Raw genomic sequence first — 25386 nt, forward strand, 5'->3', positions numbered from 1 at the left:
AAGACAGGATTCAAAGAATGTTATCTAAAGTCCTCATTGGTAAACAGTAAGACTAACTCAATCTATCAATAAGCTTCAAGATATTCTGCTTAAAAAGAATTAACCAATTTTCTTATCTAACAGTTTTATCTACTAGAGTGAAAGTGAAAGTGAATTTGCTCAGTCCTGTCCCGCTCTTTGGGACCCCAAGGACTGTAGCCCAACCAGGCTCCTCTGTCCATGGGGATTTTCCAAGCAAGAATACTGGAGTGGGTTGCCATTTCCCTTTCCAAGGGATTTTCCCGACTCAAGGAATGAACCCGGGTCTGCAAAGCACCGGGTCCCACACTGCAGGCCGATGCTTTACCATTTAAGCCACCAGGGAAATTCCTTATCTACTAGGATCACTTTTAAGTAAGTGATCTCTAATTATGAATGACTAGACTTCTTTCTAAACACATCACTTCTAAGCTCTAGATATCTATAAAAGATACAGAAAGGAAACAATTTTGATTCTGTGAGATAGAACATTTTAAACTCCTTTTTTAGTTTAAATACACAAAGTACAATATTTCATAATTCTTCAGTTATTTTAAATACAAACAAAACTTCCCTATTTTCCATTTTTGCTTTATAAGCTTAGGTAATAACTCCAATATAAATCAATATATATACATATGTATATATGTACATATTTTTATATACATATTTTTAGTCAAATAATTCCTACATTCTAAAGTTTTCTGTTCATAGTGTTTAGGCCATTAACTGATATTTATTCAAAATTAAAACGTTTAAGAAGGAAAATCTAACTTTAAACATTTTTACTACTCTAATTAATAAAAGTAGTAACTATTTTGCCATCAACTAGGCTATATGTAATATTCTTTAAACTTTCATCTTATTTAGGTTCAAACATAAACTAAGAAAGGAAAACAATTTTAACATGTTGGTATTGTTTCTTGGGGTGAAGTGTTTAATAGAGTTAATTGCCACTAGGTGGCACCAAATACAATGGATAAAAATATAAAGCACCTACTTTTCATGCATTTCCTTTATGTGTTCTTCTTTTGCTAGGAGTTCAAATTTCAGAGACTTCAAGTTTGATGATTGTTTAGTGAGTTCATTAGTTGCATTCTAGATTAAAAATACATATAAATTTAAATATACCTTGCAATCTTGTTCTAAGGCAGCATAAATATAAATGCCATTCTCATGAAGAGTAATAAAAATGCAAAAATTATGGTTATAATTAAAATGAATATTTAAACACTTGAAAATGTTTCATTTTGAATGTTCTAATAGAAATATCCGGAGAAGGCAATGGCCATCCACTCCAGTACTCTTGCCTGGAAAATCCCATGGACGAAATATCAGGGCACACTAAAATTTTTATATAACATGTCAAAATCATAGAACACACTCATATAATAATTGCAAAGATATTGTAAAAATATATTTACAGGAAATATAGATTTTGCAAAATTTAAATGTGTATTACTAAGTATTTTTATGGTTTAATAAGATCACTTAAAACTAGTTCCGGATTTACTAATAATCAGACTAAATATAGTCACAGTACTTAGCTGCACCTCCCACCAAGAGGATGGAATGGAGTCCATCTCCCAACCCTCTTAATCTGATCTGGCCTGTGATTTGCTTTGACAGAAAATATCTGGCATAAATGACATTGTGCAAATATCAGATTCAGGCTTTAAATTATTGTAGCTTGCACCTTTGCCCTCTTGTAGTGCTGCTCTGGGATCACCTACCAACAAATACAGAGGAAAGGCCATTGGGAAGAATACTGAACTACCCCAGATGAAGCCAATAGACCAATCGTCAGCCTGTGAGTGAGGCTCTCTTGGAACTTCCAGTCCAGGTAAATCCTTGGTATAGAAGAATGCAGGTGTGTGAGGGGACCCAGCAAACAGCCCAGAAGAATTACCTAGTGAACCCACTGGATCATAAATTGCTATTGTTTTATGCTGCTACACTTCAGGATAATTTGTTAGATAATAATAAATAACTGATAGAGAATCTCATGAATACTGAATACTTTCTTCCTTGAACCTATATTGTTGCTGTTCAGTTGCTAAGTCCTGTCCAACTCTCTTTGTGATTCCATGGACTGTGACTAGCCCACCCCGGCTTCTCTGTCCATGGGATTTCCCAGGCAAGAATACTGGGGTGCGTTGCCATTCTCTTCTCCAGGGGATCTTCCTGACCCAGGGATCAAACCCGTCTCCTGCATTGGCAGGTGGATTCTTTACCACTGAGCAACCCAGGAAGTATTTATATATAATTATTAGTTTTTCAAACCAGAAGAGCATTGTGGAATTTGTTGTTTGCACAGCTTAGGGGCCAGAGGTAGTAACTAGAGTGCCAGGGATCCCTAGCTTTCAATTTTGACTCAAGTTCCAGGAAAACACGTACCCTAAGGTATTATTTAGTGGTTTGATATTTTGGATTTTTACCTATAAGATAGTGTTGACAGACATCTATTCATGTGTTAAATTTAAAAAGTATTAAATTAATATAAATATAATAAAAATAATAACCTAATCTTAAATTCTTTCTGGAATGACTATTCATTCATTTAGAAATAATAATTCAAGATTACATTAACCAATGAAAGTGAAAGTGAAAGTCACTCAGTTGTGTCTGACTCTTTGTGATCCCATGGACTATACAGTCCATGGAATTCTCCAGGCCAAAATACTGGAGTGGGTAGATCATTCCCTTCTTCAAGGAATCTTCCCAACCCAGGGACTGAACCCAGGTCTCCCACATTGCAGGCAGATTATCTTTACCAGCTGAGCCACCAGGGAAGCTCCCACATTAAGCAATAGTGATACTTTAATATAATTATATTGTTATAAATAGTAACACTACATTAATTGGTATATTACTATGTCTAATTTATTACTACTGTATCATTATATAGAGATGCCTTTAAAATACATCATGATATAAATGGCTACTCAGCCTTGCTCTGAATGGTCCCAGGCTGCTGTTTTTCTAGTTTTGTATTTTGACCTTAGAATTTTTATATTTTCTTTATCTGTTAATCTGTTGATCATAATTTCATTCTTCTCTCAATATTTCTGCCTACAAACAACCATCCTGTCCCTTAGTATGCATACTCTAATTTGCTGCCTTTGAGGTGTTTTCTGCTGAGAAGGTAAACAAATAAACTCGTTACAGCTGTATTTAAAATAAAAAACAATAGGTAGTAAATGAAGAGTGAGAATATCTTCAACAGATTAAACTAAGCAGATTTTAAGATAACTGATTCTTTTATGTTTTTTAATTTATGCTTGTTATTTTAGGTGGCTGAAAAATGCAATAATTCTGACTTCTGGATAATTGAGGGATTATAGAATTATAATAAATAAAACAATGCCAGCTTGACAGATACTTTTGTCAGACTCTAAATCTCACAGATATTTTAATCCTCAGAAATCCTTTTGAAGTGGGTACAAAGTCGTCCCTGCTCTAGACCTCTGGAAAAGCTAAGTAATTTCCTCAGTCAGGTCCCACAAGAAGTTACTGGATGAAAAATGAACGAAACCTAGGTCCCCTGACCCTTTTCCATTTCCTACAACATAATATTTATCTGCAGCTACAAAATCTGGAGTAAAAGACATATTTCAAAGATGCCATAATGGTAATAATCTATCTTGGTTAGAGAGTTTATCTGTTTACGTTTATTAAATTCTTTTTAAAATTTCTGAATAAAAGCATGGACTCTCGAGACCTATTGACTGAGTTCTAATCTCAGCTCTGCCTCTTTAGTAGCTTTGTTACCTTGAACAATTAACTTACTCAGTTTTCTTAACTATCAAATAGATATAATAATAGAACTTCTCTCATAGGCTTGAAACGAGTAATGAGTTAACATTTTTAAAAGACTTAGAACTAGACTGACAATAGATTATATACAAAGTAAAAGTAGTTTAAAAACTATTATTCTTCGTTATTACTGCAAAGCTGGAAGAGAACACAGTATATGTCAAAAGTATGCTTTCAACAATTAAGTGGTCAAAAAAATTACAAATATTAATTAGTGTACTATTCAATCCAGATTGCATAAAAAGCTACGAATTAAATAGAAATAACCAATGTATATATCATTCACTGGAAGGCAATTTTATGTCACTACGTATCTTATTATCTATCTATATAAAGTTGAGTTCCTTGAGAAAATGTGTCCAATGTGCATAAAAATGAAGCTACAGAAAATGCACATGAGCCCTCTAATTTCTGAATGAACCATGTACATCTCAGAGGTATACCTAAGAATTTACATAGAAAAGTTTTAAATTCATTGGATAAAACAAAACAGATGGATGTAGATCTTTAAGAGATTAAAATCTAACCAGGTTTTTTTTTTTAAATAGGCATAAAAAACATTAAGTAGAAAATACTCTATTTCTTGGAAAATCATGTTAGCAATTTGATACCTGTTATGGGCTGAATTGTGTCCTGGCAAAATTCATATGCTAAAGTCCTAACCTTCCCCTACAGAGTACCTCAAAATGTACTTGATAGGGCTTTTAAGGAGGTAATTAGGCAAAATGAGGTCACATGGGAGGGCGTTTATCTAATATGACTGGTTTCCTTATAAGAGAAAAATTAAAACAGGCCACACAGCTTGAGAGATGACGATGTGAGGGCACAGCAAGAAGGTGCCCATCCACAAGCCAAGGAAAGAGGCCTTAGAGGAAATCAAACCCGCCACTCCTTCAAGCTTAGATTTCCAGACTCCAGAACTATGGGGAAAAAAACTTATTATTCAAGCCAGCCACTCGATGGTATTTTGTTATGGCAATCCTAGCAAACCAACACAATATCAAAACATAAATTGTACTACCTAGATGACTAGGTACTCAAAAGTACCTAGCCCTCCAGAATATTTCCATATTAAAACATGAAATAAGACAAAAGTGAAGATTTATCCTTTTTGTCCCTATGTAGCCTGGTCAGTGTCTCAGGACTCCAGGTTAGATATGGACAATGTCACTTCAAACTTACATCAAGCATGATCTAAATTGCTTTAGGCATTCTTATGAGTCTCACCTTTAAGACATATTCTTTCAAAGTGAGGATGATTTATACATGGGTAAAAACTTACACCATGGGACACCATGCTCCAAGAAGCTTACAGATATCCATATAGGCCTATTACCAAAATTTGTTGCAAAGTATTAAAAGTAAGCAAAATCAAATAAGTAAAGTAAAAATCAACTTATAATTACTGACAATTTTAAAAATTTAGAAGTCAATTAGACATTACTGGATTTAACATTCTATTTTTATCTTGGTGAAAACAAAACTATTAGGCACATAAGACAAATATAGAAGAATCTCAGAACTGTGAATAAAAGTCTCTGTGGTAGATAAGATCAAAGAAGACCTCAACGGATTTTATCCTCCATATAAAATCTAAACACTGAAATATTCAATTTATACATTTTACTCCATTGTAATCGGTCAGAAACACATTTTAAGAGAAGATATATAGTCCCAAACTTGCACAATTATTTTTTTTTCATTTCTATTATGTAAGATAGTTAAAACTTATAAAATGTAGTTATTAAAGCAAGTTCTGTACACAATAGCTCTCTGAAAAAATGATTTTTAATAAGCATCTAAATTAAACCAATTGTTTAACCTGATTATTAATAATAAAGCAAAATATTTTCAAGCAATAGTACAAGAACTTATTTTTAAACTTTATCCTAGTTTATCTTACTAGTAATCCTTCATTTAAAGATGTTATTATTAGAGAGAACACATATAATATTTTGGATTGAAATCAAGAGTCTATCGGACAATTCTATACCCTAATACTCTCATAACAGTCATGGTTATTACTATTATATTCTGTGCATTTTCAACCAGAATTTTCTTTCCAGTAACTCTCATTATAGCTATGGTCCCACATACATTTAGCTTCCAGCGAGCAATCCCACTGAAGAAAATAATTAATATGTGAGGAATAAATGAGCATGTTTTAAGAAGCATGAAAGTAAACTTTCCAATTAAAACTCACAAATCTGATTGCTTACAAGATATTTCTCTTTAGCATAAGGCCAATCTTACTTTTTAGTTGCTGACAGTTTCACCTGGACTTAAGACATGAAGTGAAGTCGCTGAGTCATGTCTGACTCTTTGCGACCATATGGACTGTAGCCTATCAGGCTCCTCTGTCCGTGGGATTTTCCAGGCATAATTCTTTATAAACAAAAGGAACACTGCTTTTTATTCTCACTCTCCGGTTTAACTTGTTGAAATCTATTAAACCAACTCACCTTTGCTCTGTGCTTCCTCTCTTTTCCTCTAATTCCCCATCTCCAACAAAGAACCACCAAATTAAAATAGTAGCAAATATGTACAGGAAAGCAAATCTATTTATGTTGATACATTACATGTTTGAAAATAATTCTGTTCAGTGGCAGGCAGAGAGGAATTGAATAGTGGAATAAATGGCAATGGCCAGTTTCCATCATCTCCTAAGTTAGGATCTCATAGTGTCTTGTCATTTTTTTCAGAGAATAGTATTATGAATTACCAGATAAGAATCTACCACGCTAAAATAGAAAGATGAGGTTAAGTGTAGTATTAATAATTTAAGGATTATTTATACCATAATTTACCTTTATTAGTAAAGTTAAATTAGAATTGACAGAAACATATCTTTAAGGATTCTTTAGTGATATCCTTAAAATATTCTTTAAGGATATCTTTAAACATATCTTTAAATAACTTAATACATGCTTTCATCTTTAATAAAATTTATAATCACCTTTAGTTTACACTGCAATTGCTTCATTTCCAAATCCATGCTCCTTGAAGGGCCAAGTGATGTAATCTGTATCCGTGGAACTGTTACCCGGGCAATTTCTTCAGTCAAACATGTGATTTCAGATGAAGATTCTACTGTCTTTAGTAAATCTTCTTTTTCTTTTCGAAGCTCAGCCAAATCTGAATTTAGCTTCTTTTTAAAGAAAATAAGTATAAATTTGTTATAAAAGCAATTACAGTTAACTATCATGTCAACAAAGGTCTGTCTAGTCAAGGCTATGGTTTTTCCAGTAGTCATGTATGGATGTAAGAGTTGGGTTATAAAGAAAGCTGAGCACCAAAGAATTGATGCTTTTGAACTGTGGTGTTGGAGAAGACTCTTGAAAGTCCCTTGAACTGCAAGGAGATCCAACCAGTCCATCCTAAAGGAGATCAGTCCTGGGTGTTCTTTGGAAGGACTGATGTTGAAGCTGAAACTCCAATTCTTTGGCCACCTGATGCGAAGAACTGACTCATTTGGAAAAACCATGATGTTGGGAAAGATTGAAGGCAGGAGGATAAGGGGACGACAGAGGATAAGATGGTTAGATGGCATCACCAACTCAATGGACATGAATTTGGGTAAACTCTGGGAGTTGGTGATGGACAAGAAGGCCTGGCATGCTGCAGTTCATGGGGTCGCAAAGGGTCAGACACAACTTTGCAACTGAACAGAACAACTAGCAGCATCAATTTGTATAGGTAGGGAAATGCTAACCAAAAAAGTGACACTAATTATAAAAAGTTATTTTATAGAGATTTTAATTTCCACTAGTTTTTGCTTAAGATTGTAAGGCTTTTAAAGGTTAAGAGAAAATAGACTAGCTGTACTCAGTATCTTTTGGTTAGCTGGTCTTTACTCATGATGTGCTATTTCTTTGCCTTCATATAAATGCGGGTATGCCAGAGATTCACATATTTGATAACCTTGTCTTCAGGGCTGATATCCTTAACTTGTAAAAGCCAAGCTGGAGCAGGACAGGATAACAGATGTTAGTTGTTTATTCCATTGGGTAAGTCTTACCACCCTATATAGCAGCCAAAATGCTTCTCATTTAGCAACATAAATGTTAAGTCCAATTAGTGGAAGAGGCTTATTAGAGATTTAGTTCAAATAAATAGCATACAAATGAATTCGCTCTGTTTTATGCACTTGATTGATAGTTGACAAGTCCTCTTTGTAATGCTGAGGTAGACTATATTGAATTCCTTATATTTGAATTTTTAATAACATAAACATTTTACTAAATGACATACTGGTAATGCTTTTATGAAACAGTGTAAAAGAAACCATCTTAATGTTATCCCCTCTCATTTACCAATCTGTAGTCAGCAGAATGCCACCAAGCTGTAATGGCATAACAACCTAGAGATCCTTAAGAGGATAACTGCACTACTATTTTATTATTCCAAAGAAGCTTATAATATGGTAGTTTAACATAAGGAACAATTAGACAAAATTGCTTAAATCTCTCAGAGGGAGAAAAAATCTTTCTTTGTTAAGAATTCTAATTAAAACAGTAAAAGATCTGCTAACACACAGCCATATATATATGGGACATAAGTTATTTAAGCATTAACACTATGTTTAAACACAATCTCTAAAAGAATACCAATAAATCTATAATTTCATATGTATGTCTGTGTTCATGTGTATACTATAAAATAAGAATATTTCAGATCATGAATTCAGAACTAGGGCTTGATATATTTGAGATTAAACTATGTTTTTGTGAAGTAAGAAGTGTGTTCTGATGTTAAAAATCTGTTTCTTTGGCTCTATTTCAACCTATGATCTAAAAGGGTGTTTTTTTAGATTTTCAGGAAATATTCACTCCTTGATTGTCCCAAAGGTAACAACTACTTAACATCTAAAAGCAAACTCATAATTTCCCTAAATCTGAAAATCTTCCTGGTTATCATGTTCATTAATGCTCTGTGTCCAATCAATTGTCAGGTTCTATAAATGATATGATGTTTCTCATACTCATTTCCTTCTGCAACTTTCTTAAAAACGAAGACTTATTATCCCACTAAGACCATTCCAATAGCCCTACAGGCAACTTTTCTCTACGTTCAAACCATCTTTTATGCAACTTCCCAAAACAGCACTGACCTGTGATTCTCTTATTCAAAACTCTTCAGAGGTTCCTCAGCTCAAAAGACTAAAGCTGAGATATTTGTGGTTATTATAAAGCTCTGTCAGATTTACCTACTATTTGTGTTTCAGTCAGACATCACTTGCAGTCAAACTTACCTACTCTTCCCCAAAGCTTTCAGCCATTTCTACTTCGATGACTCTACACATGGTATTTCCTCTGCTGAAATCTCTCATGTGTAAAGTATTTCCTCCTTTCTGAAGCCTTCTCTGCAGCTTTCTTCCTTTTTTTTCAACCAAGTAGCTTCTTCATTTTCTTAGCTCCCATAGCATGTGCCTGTTCCTCAACCATGAACCCAAGTAAAGCCTTGAGAGAGGACTATGCGTTTGTTCACCTATGTATCCACCCCCAACCCCAATATGGTATCTAAAAGCTATGCCTTCTATATACTAAGAAACAGAAGAAAGATTTCAAAAATTCAAGCCTACCTTTTTGTAACACAGATGGTACTATAAAGGCGCATATTGATTTCATCTTTTATTTATAATATTTCTGTTTTTTGCTTCTGAACTTCTTATTTTGTATTGGGGTATAGCTGATAACAATGCTGTGACAGTTTCAGGTGAACGGCGAAGGGACTCAGCCATACACATATGTGTATCCTTCTCCACCAAACCCCACTCCCAGCCAGGCTGCTACATGATATTGAGCAGAGTTCCATGTGCTATACAATACTATTATCTTATTACTATACAAATTAAAATACATTTTTATTAGCAATGTGATATTTGTTGTTTAGTCACTAAGTCGTGTCCAACTCTTTGCCACCCCATGGACTATATTATAGCCTGCCAGGCTCCTTTATCCATGGAATTCTCCAGGCAAGAATACTGGGTGCCAAGTTGCTCAATCATGTCTGAATCTGTTATGCCCTGAACTGTAGCCCACTAGGCTCCTCTGTCCATGAGATTCTCCAAGCAAGAATACTGGAGTGAGTTGCCATTTCCTTCTCCAGGGCATCTTTTGCATCCAGGGATAGAACCTGCGTCTCCTGCACTGACAGGAGGATTCTTTACTGTTGAGCCATACTTTTACTTAAATAGTATGCAACAGAACATTTGTCAATCCTAAAGTTAGTGCTTTGCATCTAAATTAGAATTTTTGAGAGTTTCATTTGGTAATACATAACTCATGGCTACAATCCCAGGTGGAATTTCAAGAAACACTGAAGACTAAATTTTGATGAATCAATTTTCTTCCTAGTGGCTTCTCTTATTTGTTAAACTTGTATGCAATTAGATATATTCTTTCCACAGTGGCAAATCCTAACTTCATAAATATATCCTTTGTTGAGCAAAGACCAAGGCAATAAATGTATTTCTTTAAAAGATATGTATATGTAGATTTTAACTTCAATGGTATAAAAATATAGTAAACAAAGAAACACTGAAATTATGGAGACAATAAAACAAATGACCTGTTATTAAAATATAAATCTTGCTTTCATTAAACTATTTTAAATCTACAATCTTTAGAACATATTTTCAATATTAATTATATATGCTTAGAAATGCTACACAGCACCTGTTGAAATAGAGGAAATACACAAATCATAATATTCTATCAGCTTGGAATCCTGATTATCCATTCGCATTTTGGACAAGTAATAATGACTATTCTCAGTTTAAGAATTCTGTTCCTTATTTGAGAAATTTTATAGAGTCGAGAAGCATAAAGAATAACTTTCTTTTATTTATACTTGGTTTGGAATGTGAGACTGTTGTGGTGACCTTGTTAGAAAGTGATTGTGCTGTAAAATCTACCAATAAATTAAAATGACCCTTAAAATCACGATTTTTCTCTTTTTATCAGAAGCATGACTCCTATTTCTATATTACCTTTCCACCTCTAATCAAGATTTTAAAATAATTAAGTCATATCACATTAAAATCATAAATAATACTAAAACCATGGAAGAGTTGTAATTTCTGGATTCAAATTTGGGATATACTGCTTACCCGTGACATTGGTGACACTTACTGAGTGACCCTGAGCAAGCACTTGATTTCGTTTCCCTACTTAAAAACAGATGATGCTTGCTTACCTAGTAAAAGTAATTTTGAGGGCAGATTTTTTTTTTTTTTAATCTATGACCAGTTCAGTTCAGTCGCTCAGTTGTGTCCGACTCTTTGCAACCTCATGGACTGCGGCATGTAGGGCCTCCCATCCATCACCATCTCCCAGAGTTTACTCAAACTCCAGTCCATCGAGTCAGTGATGCCATCCAACCATCTCATCCTCTGTCGTCCCTTTCTCCTCCCACCTGTAATCTTTCCCAGCATCAGGATCTTTTCTAATGAGTCAGTTCTTCGCATCAGGTGCCAAAGTATTGGAGTTTCAGCTGCAGCATCAGTGCTTCCAATGAATATTCAGGACTGATTTCCTTTAGGATCGACTGGTTGGATCTCCTTGCAGGCCAAGGGACTCTCAAGAGTCTTCTCCAACACCACAGTTCAAAAGCATCAATTCTTTGGCGCTCAGCCTTCTTTATAGTCCAACTCTCACAGCCATACCTGACTACTGGAAAAACCATAGGTTTGACTAGATGGACCTTTGTTAGCAAAGTAATGTCTCTGCTTTTTAATATGCTGTCTGGGTTGGTCATAACTTTCCTTCCAAGGAATAAGCATCTTTTAATTTCATGGCTGCAATCACCATCTGCAGTGATTCTGGAACCCACCAAAAATAGTCTTTTACTGTTTCCACTGTTTCCCCACCTATTTACCATGATGTGATGGGACCGGATGCCATGATCTTAGATTTCTGAATGTTGAACTTTAAGCCAACTTCTTCATTCTCCTCCTTCACTTTCATCAAGAGGCTCTTTAGTTCCTCTTCACTTTCTGCCATGAGGGTGGTATCATCTGCATATCTGAGGTTATTGATATTTCTCCTGGCAATCTTGATTCCAGCTTGTGCTTCCTCCAGCCATGCATTTCACATGATGTACTCTGCTTATAAGTTAAAATAGAGTGACAATATACAGCCTTGATGTATTCCTTTCCCGATTTGGAACCAGTCTGTTGTTCCATGTCCAGTTCTAACTGTTGCTTCTTGACCTGCATACAGATTTCTTAGGAGGAACGCCAGGTGGTCTGGTATTCCCATCTCTTGAAGATTTTCCAGTTTGTTGCGATCCACACATCCAAAGGCTTTGGCATAGTCAATAAAGCAGAAGTAGATGTTTTTCTGGAACTCTCTTGCTTTTTTGATGATCCAACAGATGTGCAATTTGATCTCTGGTTCCTCTGCCTTTTCTAAATCCAGCTTGAACATCTGGGAGTTAACAGTTCATGTACTGTGGACGCCTGGCTTGGAGAATTTTGAGCATTACTTTGCTAGTCTGTGAGATGAGTGCAGTTGTGAGGTAGTTTGAACATTCTTTGGCATTGCCTTTCTTTGGGATTGGAATGAAAACTGACCTTTTCCAGGCCTGTGGCCACTGCTCAGTTTTCCAAATTTGCTGGCATATTGAGTGCAGCACTTTCACAGCATCATCTTTTAGGATTTGAAATAGCTGAACTGGAATTCCATCACCTCCACTAGCTTTGTTCATAGTGATGCTTCCTAAGGCCCACTCGACTTTACATTCCAAGATGTCTGACTCTAGGTGAGTGATCATACCATCGTGGTTATCTGGGTCATGAAGATCTTTATTGAATAGTTCTGTGTATTCTTGGCACCCCTTCTGAGAATCTTCTGCTTCTGTTAGGTCCATACCAATTCTGTCCTTTATTAAGCCCATCTTTGCATGAAATGTTCCCTTGGTATCTCTGATTTTCTTGAAGAGATCTCTAGTCTTTCCCATTCTATTGTTTTCCTCTATTTCTTTGCATTGATCAGAGGAAGGCTTCCTTATCTATCCTTGCTATTCTCTGGAACTCTGCATTCAAATAGGTATATCTTTTCTTTTCTCCTTTGCCTTTCACTTCTTTTCTCAGCTATTTGTATGGCCTCCTCAGACAGCCATTTTGCCTTCTCGCATTTCTTTTTCTTGGGGATGCTTTGATCACTGCCTCCTATACAATGTCACGAACCTCCATCCACAGTTCTATCAGATCTAATCCCTTGAATCTGTCTGCCACTTCCACTGTGTGATCGCAAGGGATTTGATTTAGGTCATACCTGAATGGTCTTGTGGTTTTCCCTACTTTCTTCAATTTAAGTCTGAATTTTGCAATAACGAGTTCATGGTCTGAGCCACAGTCAGCTCCTAGTCTTGTTTTTGCTCACTTGTTATATTTTACGTTTATATTTTTATTGTTAGCACTATTATCTTCTGGGAAACGCTATTGTACAGTCTAAGTGTCCTAAAAGCTGAGAACCTGAGTTAATAACAAGTTTGCTATATACATGTACACAGACACACATATACACATATCAAATAATTCTATAATTCCTCTCATGGAAGAAACCTTTTTTTGTCTTAAGTAAATTAAAAGATGTTTACTCCTTGGAAGGAAAGTTATGACCAACCTAGACAGCATATTAAAAAGCAGAGACATTACTTTGCTAACAAAGGTCCGTCTAGTCAAAGCTATGGTTTTTCCAGTAGTCATGTATGGATGTGAGAGTTGGACCATAAAGAAACCTGAGCACCGAAGAATTGATTCTTTTGAACTGTGGTGTTGGGGAAGACTCTTGAGAGTCCCTTGGACTGCAAGGAGATCCAACCAGTCCATCCTAAAAGAGATGAGTCCTGAGTGTTCTTTGGAAGGACTGATGTTGAAGCTGAAACTCCAATTCTTTGGCCACCTGATGAGAAGAACTGACTCATTTGAAAAGACCTGCTGTTGGGAAAGACTGAAGGCAGGAGGAGAAGGAGATGACAGAGGATGAGATGTTTGGATGGCATCACTGACTCCATGGAGAGGAATTTGAGTAAACTCCAGGAGTTGGTGATGGGCAGGGAGGCTGGCATGCTGCAGTCCATGGGGTCGCAAAGAGTTGGACACGACTGAGCGACTGAACTGAACTGAACTGAAGTGTTATTTTTTCCTAATTTAAGATTCCTTTCTAGGATACAAGCCAATTTAAAGCAGATGCATTATTCTGACTTTTTATTTCTCCAGCAGTGCAATTCCTCTACAATTTTTTAAAAGTTTGTATCTAAATTGAGAGAGTTTGTATCTAAAGTTTGTATCTAAATCAATGAGAATAATACTGAGATTTTTATTGATTTATGTGTAGTCAAGTATATTAACCAAAGGTTATAAAATAGAAGTTAATACTATAAAAGTTCAAAATGAGACACTAGTTATGTTATTTATTTAAATATAATACTGAAGATGCAGAAGTCTTTAAAAACAAAAGCACTCTCTAAGCAACTGTAAGAAGAAACATGAATATATTAGAGAATTCATTATTCAGTAATGAGCACTGTGGTAGAGTCCTGACAGAATTCGTGGATGACCCCCAAATGGCCAACCCCTACTTTTGTGATTTGCACCTGTGAATATGAGAGACTGTCCCTTGCAGGATTACACTGTTTGCATTATGTTATATGCAAAAGGTTTCTGTAGATGTAAATTATGGTCCCTAGTCACATGACTTTGAGTTAATCAAAAGCAAGATTATCCTGACTGGTCCTGAATAACCAGGTGAGCCCTTTAAAAAAAGGTCAGAGAGAATCTCCTGATGGCCTTGAAGAAGTAAGTCACCATGTTTTGAGAGGACTACAGATTGGCCCATAAGGTAAGGACCTAAGGAAGACGACAGGTGATGAAAATGGTCCTCAATCAAGAAAATAGGGACTTCAGTCCTACAACCAGAAGGAGCTAATATTTTCCAACAAACACAGAAGCTTGGAAGAAAACCCTGAACTCCAGAAAGAAAAGCAGCCTGGCTGACACAATGAATCAACCTTGTTGATACTCTGAGCAGATGATCAACGAACCTGTGCCAGATTCCTGACCATGGAAACTGAGTGTATGTTGTTTCTAAGCTGCTAAATCCATGGTAATTTGTTACATAGTATGGAAAATTAGTACGAATCCCATTTTGTTTTTAAATGCACCCCATTTCTTGAACGGATTCCTTTTTCCCTTATTGCCACCCTGCCTTCCCTTAAGCAAGTGTCCTGAACCTACATTGTATATTGATAGTTTATATAATACCCTCACTCAGTTTTATTTTTTTCCTCATCTATAAATTTGTGTTTTGTGTTTTTTAATTGCTCCAAAAATTGTTCCAGCTTCTCAGACAGAAATATAAATTGCCTATTCTAGATCTGCATTTTGTAGCTTAACTGCCAAGCAAAAAGAGGCTTGTTTTCTTTTGCTGCTCTCAAACAGTAATCCCATGAACAGGGTAGATAAGGCTCCCTGGATATACTCTCCTTTATTCTTTACATGGGAGTTCATTCATGACTTTTATTTTGGGCCCCAACTTGCTATTTTCTGGAAGATTTTGCTAGATAATATCTAGATTCAGGACCTGATTAAATATCTATGATTCATTCTTTTTACACATGTTATGCAGTAGGCACTGTTATTAGCTCTGTGTTTTCTATAATAAATAAAAAAAGTTTTAATCCTTGCCTTTGGATAGTTATCAGTCTATAACTGAGAAATATATCACAATAGACTACAGTAAGTAATACGGAGAAACAAATCGGGGAGCTAAGGGAACTGCTGCTGTCTTCAAATCCTGTCTGGTAAATGTGAGTTACAGCCAGTTTCCTTCCATGTATATCTCTTGATTTGTTTTGTCAAATATTTCCTGGAAGATAGGTATAACATTAAAGGCCAAGGCTAGATCTACAACCATCCTGCTTTCCGACTTTTACTCTAGAGAAGGCATCTGCCTGACCACTGCTGAGTAAACTCTAGGCAGTTGATGAGATGGAGGGTCTCTTCTCCAACAGGGAGCCTCAGTAAACATTTTAAAGTTCAAGAATGAATTATCAGAAAAAATAAAACACGGCCCATGGAAAATATAGTATAGTTAGAGTAAAAAGAGAAAAAGGGTTTTAGAAAAAAATCAAATCAGAAAGAATCATTTCCCTAATCAGTCCCCAAAACAATATATCTTTAGATACTCTCTTATCTTGCTGTCTCCAAAGAATAAAATATTCAACATGATACTAGTTGTGTAAAGATAATGCATTTTGAGTATTTAACTAGTTGAGGAGCAGCAGAGTAAAGGAACAGGATATGGTACAGCTCTTCATTTCTTTTTTTAGGCTGATTCTGACTCTTTTTTTTTTTTTTTCTGGATAGTAACAACCCTATAGCATTAAAAAAACATTATTCAGTTCTCCACATATATTTTTCACCACTGGATTAGAAACTTAAAATAATGAAGCATTTAAACATTTGAAAATAATTTTGGTTAGGGTAGTGGGATCTGAAAAGTAGACACATGGAAATGCTAGAAAACCCAACCCATTCACGAGGGTGAATGTCAGGGTCACAGGAGCAGGAATTCTGGGAAGCATGTGAAGGAAATAGTTGGTGGCAGAAGGATTCTTTCCAGTCCATGCTGGGACAAAGGTGAGACATCAAATGTTAGAAAAGGTCAATAAATAACCAGAGTGAGTGAGGGTTAGTTCCCACTTATAATAATAGTGGAGTCTCTTTATTTATTTTTTTTTTTTCCTTCTTTCAAAACTCAAATGCCTTGATGGTCCAAGCAGGGTAAGCAATTATTAAATGGGAATGGTCTGTTTCCCATTACTTCACCAAAATCTTTAATCTTGAATTTTGCATAGGACAGAATATTGAATGAAATTATTTCACACTGAATACATAAGTTCATTTATATATCACAATCAGATTTTTCTGGCTCACACTTAAGTACAGGCAGCAATTTTTAAATCCTATATTATGATCTTAAGAAATTATACCAAGGATTTTGTTACCAGAACTAAAGCAAAAAATACTGAAGAGAAAACTCTAGTTGCAAAACATCCATGTAAATTTTATGTGCCAGATTGTCTTAGAAAGTCGCCACGATCTTATGATATTTCTCCCTCCTGTGGATAGTGTTAATATTCTTTCATTGGGAATATTTTTGTTTTGTAAATAATAAAACTGAAAGAAATAAAATTCTGCGTGTCATTCATGTATAAAACTAAAAGCACAGTCACTTAATTAAAACATTATATGAGTTACAAAGAACACTACATGAGTTTCTAGGTCACTAGCAAAATATTTTCCATACAAGTACTTATCTAGAAAGAGAAATAGTTCAGATTAATAACTCTTTCAAGTTAGTAACAAGTGTTTTAACTTAAAACATGAATTTTCCTTTGTTATGATACTTAAGAACCTCAAGAAAAAGAATTAAACATTAAAAACTACCAACCAAAACAACAAAAACAAAAAACAAAGATCTCAGGCAGAGGTGGATTTATTTATGCAACAAAATTTTCTTATGAAAAATATACTTAGTTACAACATCATTCATTTACAAACTATTTTCTGACAAGTTTAATTATTAAAAGCCTACAGTATGTTTCACCAAATGTCAAGCAAATGAAGGTAATATAGAGGACTTTTTACCAATGCTTTTGCTAGTAGTTAGACTTCAGTAGCCTTTAGAGACCATTAAGTACCCTTTGGCTAATTGGCCAATGGTAGATTAATCCTCTCTTTATTCTAGCAGCACTATTTTAACAGCCTTTACACTCTGTTAGTGTAGCATCTGAATGACAAAATAATATTGTGCATGAATAATAAGCAGAAAAGTTAAATTAACATTTCATGTTTCACATGCCACACCTGTGTGTCAGAAGAACTTTCTTTGTAAGTCACTGACATTCAACTTTTTTAAACAATCGCATGTTGACATCTTATTGAGGTGAATCTTCCTAATTACTGCTAATTGCCTATCAAGAAAAGAATCTCTTTTCATGAAGTGCAGTTGTCTAGTACAGATGAACCCAGCTCCAGTGTGCACATTAAAGACAAAACATGACACTTATGGTGCTACTTTGTTATAAGGTCATACTAAATATGGTTTGCAATTAACAAAGCAGTTTTTTATAGTACTGAAAATGCCAATCTGTCTTGTGCTCAAATTAGATTCTATCAAAGAAATATGGATATCTGAATATGGACAAGAGATACGCTACTCTCAGTAACATTTACAAGGAGTAAAATGAATTCAACGCCCTTATGCTTTGTAATGTAAGTTCCAGATGATGTCCAATAATTATATTGTAAACACACCTGAATATTATTTCTCAAAATGGAAATCAACTATTTTCAAATCTATTTTCAACTATTTTCAAATCAAAACTATTATTTCAAATGTCAAATTGTTTAAATAGCTTACTAATGTTTAATTTTTAAAATAACCCCAGTACTAAAAACATTTAACATGTATCTTTTAATCTGTATTAATAGTTTTGACATTCCAGGCATTTACAATAATTATTAACCTATGTGATACTAGCAATATAGTGTTTTCAAAATAATCTGAATAACAAAGTTGATAGATTTTAACTGGACTGACGTTAAACCTCATCACTTACACTTCTGTTTTTGCAGCTACAGAAAAAGAATCAGCAAAAAAGCATTATATAGGAAACTCGAAAAATTAACTAATACAACTAACTTTTAAGTATTACTGGAAAAACAATCAATATTTGGTTTATTTATAGCAAGAATTGCTCAACTGTAGCTCTGCTATTATTTCAAATCACCTATTGTAGTTACGAAAACAAAAGTGCCCTTAAAACTTACATGTGCGTGTGTGCTCAGTTGCTCAGTCACGTCCGACTCTTTGTTACCCCAAGAACTGTAGCCTGCCAGGCTCGTCTGTCCATTCAATTTTCTAGGTAAGAATATTGGAGTGGGTTGCCATTTCTACTTCAAGGGATATTCCTGACCCAGGGATCAAAGCTGTGTCTCTGGTATTCCTGCACTGGCAGGTGGAATTCTTACCATTAGGGAGACAGATATTTGGAACCAAAATAATTCATGATTTTTACTAGCATAAAAATTTCTCAGTGTTCATATGGTAATGTTTTAAGTTCAGTTTCAGTCCTCCATATATCTGATCTACACATGGCATGCTTACTGATGATCATCAAGTTGCAATGCGTTCCCATTCTGATTTCCGTCCCCAATGGTAATGAGAGAAAATTGGCAGTACCATCTGATATGCCAAAAGAGAAACTGAACAATGTCTTTCTAAATCCCTCTTTTTAATCCCCCTTCTCTTGCTTTCTACTGCTTAAACTCAGGTAATTCAACACAGGAATGTCTATTCCTCACAGGTACTATAATATATACATATATCCTCTTAAATTCTATTTTTCCTCTACCCCTTTTATCAACACTTTTTTTCAGTTACTTAGGTTGTATAGGGGCTGGAGCAAAAGTTGGGGTTCAGTTCACCCAAACTGAACCACTAAAACAATGAAGAAAAAAGAAATAAACATGCCAAATCACCAAAACTAACAGTTGATGTTCCAGGGTGATATTAATAATTTATCTGTATTTACATAAAGAACAGTCATAAAATTTCAAGTGAAGTTACAAATAGTGATTGAGTTATCAGGAACAGAGGTGACCAATTTCTAGAATATCTGCAGAAGTCTCATGAAGTCTGCCTCATTTTCCCCAATTAAATATGGTTTTCCTAAGCAACAGATTTCAACACTTTTATTTGATTGCTTTTTCCATCCTAGTGGAATGATACTGCTTTTTAATGTACTGTGTTTTATTGCACAAAAAGGCCTTCGCGAACTGGTCTGAGAAAACTAATGCCCACATATATAGTATTGTTAGTAAATGGAAGTCATAGCCTACACAATTAAAAATTGCTCGTAATACTTAACTCTCATATAGACTTCAGAAGAAAAGTATTAGTATTTCTTCAAAAAATTTTTGACTTCTAAAATTTATAATAGACTGATATATTTCTGGAATTCATATTTTATAAGACATATTCATAAGCCTTCTAAAATGCATGTAAATAAACATTATGTTTATTTAAATTATATAGGACTCAATTCATATGACTCATGCATTATCACACTAATCTAAATGAAATATTACCAGCTTTCTGGGTAATAAACCCAAAGATCATCATTTCTAGCTCCACATTTATATATTTAAATGAGTAATACATTTCTTAAATATATACTAAATATGAACAAAATCTTACTACTTAGAAAATGAAATTTTTTACTGATAGGGTCAATAGTTACCACATGTCTTTCCTGAGTTGTACTACATCTAAGCTCTGCAAACAAATTACTTGGATTAAAGCCAGTTGGGATAGTTAAAACACACTACAACTTATTACAAACTCAACAGCAGCAGTACTAAGTTTTCATTTGATCGTGATTACATTTATAAGTATGGCCTACTAAGATTCTCAAGGGAAACAAGTTAATAATGCTTTTCTCTATTTCCACTGCAAGCTTCACAAGATTCTAGAGAGTAAAAACAGGATATTTCTTTATAAGAACGGTTTTTGTCATCTCTGGATCTGATACTATAAAAGATTATTGATATCACTTAAAATGGAATCTTTTCATTAAAAATTAATATATGTGGAAATATATATTAAAAAGGTAAAAAAAAACCTTTCATGACATAGAGTAGAAGTTTCTTTTAAAGGAGAAAAAAAGATTTACAAATCATGGACTTAGACTAAATTACATAGTATATTTCTTATTGGTTTTACTTAATAAACTTTAACACAAAAATTTCACATAGGAACTTCTCCCACCATACTTCATTTCATTTTTCTATTTAGAATTATCTTCTGTTCATCATATTCTTTCAAGTAGGAGAGCTTGACCTAACAGAGTAGTCACTCAATAATTTACCTGACTCAGTCAGTTGTGCTAAGTGAAATGTTATGATTTATATAGATCTTTAGGAAGAGGGTAGTCTGGAGTTCTTTTCATTTTTATTCATTAAGCTGGTTTCTCTGCTTTCCTTCTGAATCAGTGGTTCACAAAGAGTGCATACTACTTAGATATATATTTTTCAAACTGGGCATTTCTGAGTGCCACAATGATTGGCAATGAAATGGGTGAGTCAGGAACATCAGATGGGCTGCAATGTGTATATTGGTTCTGCCCAACAAAACTGCTCTGTATCCTGTGTAACTTTCAAACTTCCCGTCAATTATTCATGTAGATAAAAAATATGCATATAATGAAATGAATTATATATCCTAACTAAAAATATACAATAAACAAAGTATTTTTTCCGGTACTCTCAGAAATTTATAAACTGTTTAAATCGAGGGAAGACTGAAACATGAGAAAGAAAAATCCCTTTCCTTCCTCTGGGTCTAGGCTCTAAGGATGTTACCACAGAGACAGTACCCATGGCCAGGGCCACATGGAGAATGCTGGTCTGAGAGGCAGACACGTGAGATAAAGAGAAACCTTAAAGACATCAGTATCTGGTTCCAGTTAAAGTTATTCTTCCCAAGTCCATCCTTTGATTTTGTAAGCTTCCCTGCCCCCCGCCCCCTGCCTCCCCCTCAATGTTAGTTTGAGTTCAGTTTCTATTACTTGCTATCAAGAGTCCTGCTAGTATAAAGCCTTCTTTAAAAAGTCCAACACCCTCTTCTCAGCTGTCCTATTTTCTATTCCTCTATGGCATCTGACATTGTCAACCAATGCTTCTCTTTATCTAGTTGAAAATTTCCCCTTCCTTTCTGCTTGACTGTACTCTCCCACCTTTTCCTTCTCTAATTTCTCCTCTGCTCATACTCCCACAAACTTATTATCTTGCTACAAAGATCTGTTCCACTCCCAGTGTCTTTTTCTGGGATAATCACATCAATAGATTTCTTTTTTCATTTTTTATGAAATATTTCAAATATTCAAAACAAATATCCCTTTATCAATCACTCAACAAAGGCAATGTATTTCCAACAGAATTGACGGTCATGATCTTATTTCATCTGTCTCACCGGAAATAAAAATTATCCTGAACATTTTTGGTGTTTATAATTCCCTGACATTTCTTTATATTTTTAAACAAATGTATTTCCAAAAGACATACAGTGATTTTAAGACATTCCTTTTTTACATTTTAACATCTCTGAATTTGGGTTCCATCTTCTCTTTCTGGATACATATAATTCCTGCTATAACTTATATATTTCTTTTTAAAAATAGCATATTTTGTTGAATATTGGTAAATAGAAATTGCATCTTCTTAGCATATATTGATTTTATATCTAGCAACCATGGGGTCCCAAAGAGTTGGACACGACTGAGCAACTGAACTGAACTGAAATGAATCTAGATGAAATCTGCTATTAATTTGTCTTGAGATTCTATGCAGATAAGCATAGTATTTGGAACAAATAAAATTTTTTTTCTTCATTTCTAATAGTTTAAACTTCCATTTCTTTTTCTTAATGTGTTGTCTGTGCCCTCCAGCACAATGTTTAAGATGACCAGTCACAGTAGGCATAAATGTCTTCTTCCTGGTTTTAAAAAGAATTCTTATAAATTCCACCATTAAGTATGATGATTGTTTCAAGATTTAGGGAGATAATTAACAGAGTAAGAAAGTTCTCAGTTATTCCTAGTTTATTAAGAGAATTTCACCATAAACAGGTATTTAATTGTATCAAAAGACTATCTGCATTTTTTTAATTGTGAAAAAATCATATAACATGAGATCTACTTTAACAAATTTGAGTATAGTACAGTTGAATTTTGCTTTTTTAAAAAATCTGTTTAAGCCACTCCTTGTCTTTTGATTTAGAAATAAATGTAAATTCAATTACATTTAAAGTTATTATTGATAAGAAAGTACTTACTATTTCCATTTTGTTTACTGTCTATCTTAACAGCTCTTTTTGTCCCTCTTTTTCTCTCTTATCTTCTTTTGTAATTTGTTTATTTTTATAATAATGAGCTTTGATTCTGTTTCATTTCCCTTCATGTATCTTCTATAGGTATTTTCTTTGTGGTTACCATGAGGCTTACATAAAATATCATATACAACAAACCATTTTAAGCTGATAACTTGAGTGAACATCAATTAAACTTGACTTCTAAATAAATCTGTATTCTTTAACTTCTCCTTCCCAAACATTTTATGTTATTGATGTTATAGATTACATCTTTTTATATTGTCTGTCCAATAACATATTTTTAAGTCATAGTTCACATACGTTCGTCTTTTAAACTCTATGCCAGCACTAAAAGTGATTACACACTGTTAAAGTATCACAGTATTATATGCAGAATATAGTATCACAGTATTCTGTATTCATCTATATAGCCTATATATTCTCCTTTACCAAGTAAGTGAGCTTTATAATTTCATGTTTTAATATTGCTGTTTAGCATCTTTTCATTTCAAATTCAAGGACTCCTTTGAGCATTTCTTGTAAGTCAGATCTAGTGGTGATGAACTCCCTTGGCTTTTGTCTGGGAAAGTCTTTATTTTTCCTTCATTTTTGAAGGGGTCTTTTACCAGATATAGTATTCCTTGATGGCAATTTTTTCTTTTGGCCATTATTTCCTTAAATAAGCTTTCTGCCTCGTTCTTTCTCTCTTCTCCTTCTGGAACTCCCACGGTATTGGTCCACTAGATATATCCAATAAGTCCCTCAGACTTTCTTTACTCTTTTTCATTTAATTTACTCCCGTCTTGGGTAATTTCAAATGACCTGTCTTTTATTTCACTGAGTCTATGTTCCACTTATGAAGTCTGATGTTGAACCCTTCTGGTGAATTTTCAGTACGATTATTGTATTCTTCAGCTCCAACATTTCTTTCTTTTTTTTTTAATATGGGGAGGGAGGTGGGAATGTTCAGGTTCAGGATGGGAAACACATGTAAATCCATGGCTGATTCATGTCAATGTATGGCAAAAACCACTACAATATTGTAAAGTAATTAGCCTCCAACTAATAAAAATAATTGGGAAAAAAAATTTTTTTGAATAAACATTTTCTATCCCTTGTGGCTCAGCTGGTAAAGAATCCGCCTGCAATGTGGGAAACCTGGGTTTGATCCCTGGGTTGGGAAGATCCCCTGGAGAAAGGAAAGGCTACCCATTCCAGTACTCTGGCCTGGAGAATTCCATGGACTGTATAATCCATGAGATCGCAAAGAGTCGGACAACAAAGACTGAGACTGAGTAACTTTCACACATACACATCTCTTGCTGAAATTCTCATTTTGTTCATGAATGATTTTTTTGAGCTCATTGAACATCTTTATGATGGTTATTTTAAATGTTTGTCAGACAATTAATATACCTCTGTTTCTTTAGGGTCAATTTCTGAAGATTTATTTTGTTCTTCTGATTGGGCCATTTACTGTCTCCTTGTGTTCCTTGTAAGTTTGTGTTGTTGTAACTAAACTTGAAGAACTACACATCTCTTCTGGTCTTTATGAACTGGCTTTGCATAAGGAAAGGTCTTCATCAATCAGTCCAGCTAGACTGGGATGTGACCTTTTCTGGGGATGTGACCTCTCCCAATGCATGTGTGTAGATTTCTAATATAAAGGATTTTTTTTCAGGAGCTGATAAATTCTTGCTCCCTCCGCTGTCTGTCTTCTGTACTGAGGTCCTTAGGAATAGCATCATGCCACCTAGCTCTTTTTTGTTCTCAGCAGCACCCAGGGATGTACCTAGAAAACGCCCAATTCTATCAGTGTCCCAAACTGGGCTAAACAGATACTCGTCCCTCAGGAAGCCACTAAAAAGCCAGAGCCCTGGACACACACTCCACTCCTCTCTGAGGGAGAAGCAACTGAGCTATATCACCTTCCGTCTGCTGTGACATGGCTCCTCTGGAACAGCAGGATGCCATCCAGTTTCTTTAGGTTCTTCAGTGACCCCCAGGTATCTATACTACGGCAGGTCCCATCAGTGCCTTCAGACAGCTGAGAAAGAAGCCAGTTCCTCAGACAGGCTTAAGGTCCAGTATATTCTTTCCCTCCATGGGGAGAAGCTGGGAACGGGGAGTTTCTCCCAGATTACAAGGTGGTGTGCCAAAGTGTAGGACTATATCAAAACAGTGCCACAAATTTCACAAGCAACTTCAGTGCATCTGGCTATGCACTTGTCAGGGGTGCAGGTGCCTCTTGACTGGTTTCTGGATTTCTCATAAAAGGAACTGGTCTGAGTATTGTTGAAATGGTGTCTCTGTAGGAAAAGATCTGGTACTTCCTATTCTGCTATCTTGTTGATGTCACCCTAGATTCTGCAAATTTAACATATTTTCTTCCCTTCTTTGTTATAGTGGTAAATTACATGGATAAATTTTCTAATGAAACTTTAAATTTCTAGGATTTCCTGGTTTATTCATGATTTTTAAAAATATATTCTTTGATTAAATTTACCAAGGGTTTGGAAATCAGTGCTATAACTATGTTTATATTAATTTCCATTTCTAACATTTTTTTATCTTGTATTGTCAAAGTTATGTTACCCTCATAAAATGAGGA

At 34.8% G+C, this 25386-nt stretch overlaps 1 protein-coding gene across 2 annotated transcripts in view; it reads right to left on the reverse strand.

Moving 5' to 3' along the window:
- The window catches only part of CNTLN (centlein), a 319886-nt gene that overhangs the window by 34397 nt on the left and 260103 nt on the right, over positions 1-25386 (reverse strand). For both annotated transcript variants that reach the window (XM_043890767.1, XM_043890768.1), the window contains 2 exons: positions 6791-6982; positions 1019-1116 (listed from right to left, as the gene is read on the reverse strand). In XM_043890767.1, coding sequence (XP_043746702.1) covers positions 1019-1116; positions 6791-6982 — 290 coding nt within the window. The remainder of the gene's footprint in view (positions 1-1018; positions 1117-6790; positions 6983-25386) is intronic.

Source organism: Cervus elaphus, chromosome 29 (assembly GCF_910594005.1).
Source record: "Cervus elaphus chromosome 29, mCerEla1.1, whole genome shotgun sequence".
Lineage (NCBI taxonomy): Eukaryota > Metazoa > Chordata > Mammalia > Artiodactyla > Cervidae > Cervus > Cervus elaphus.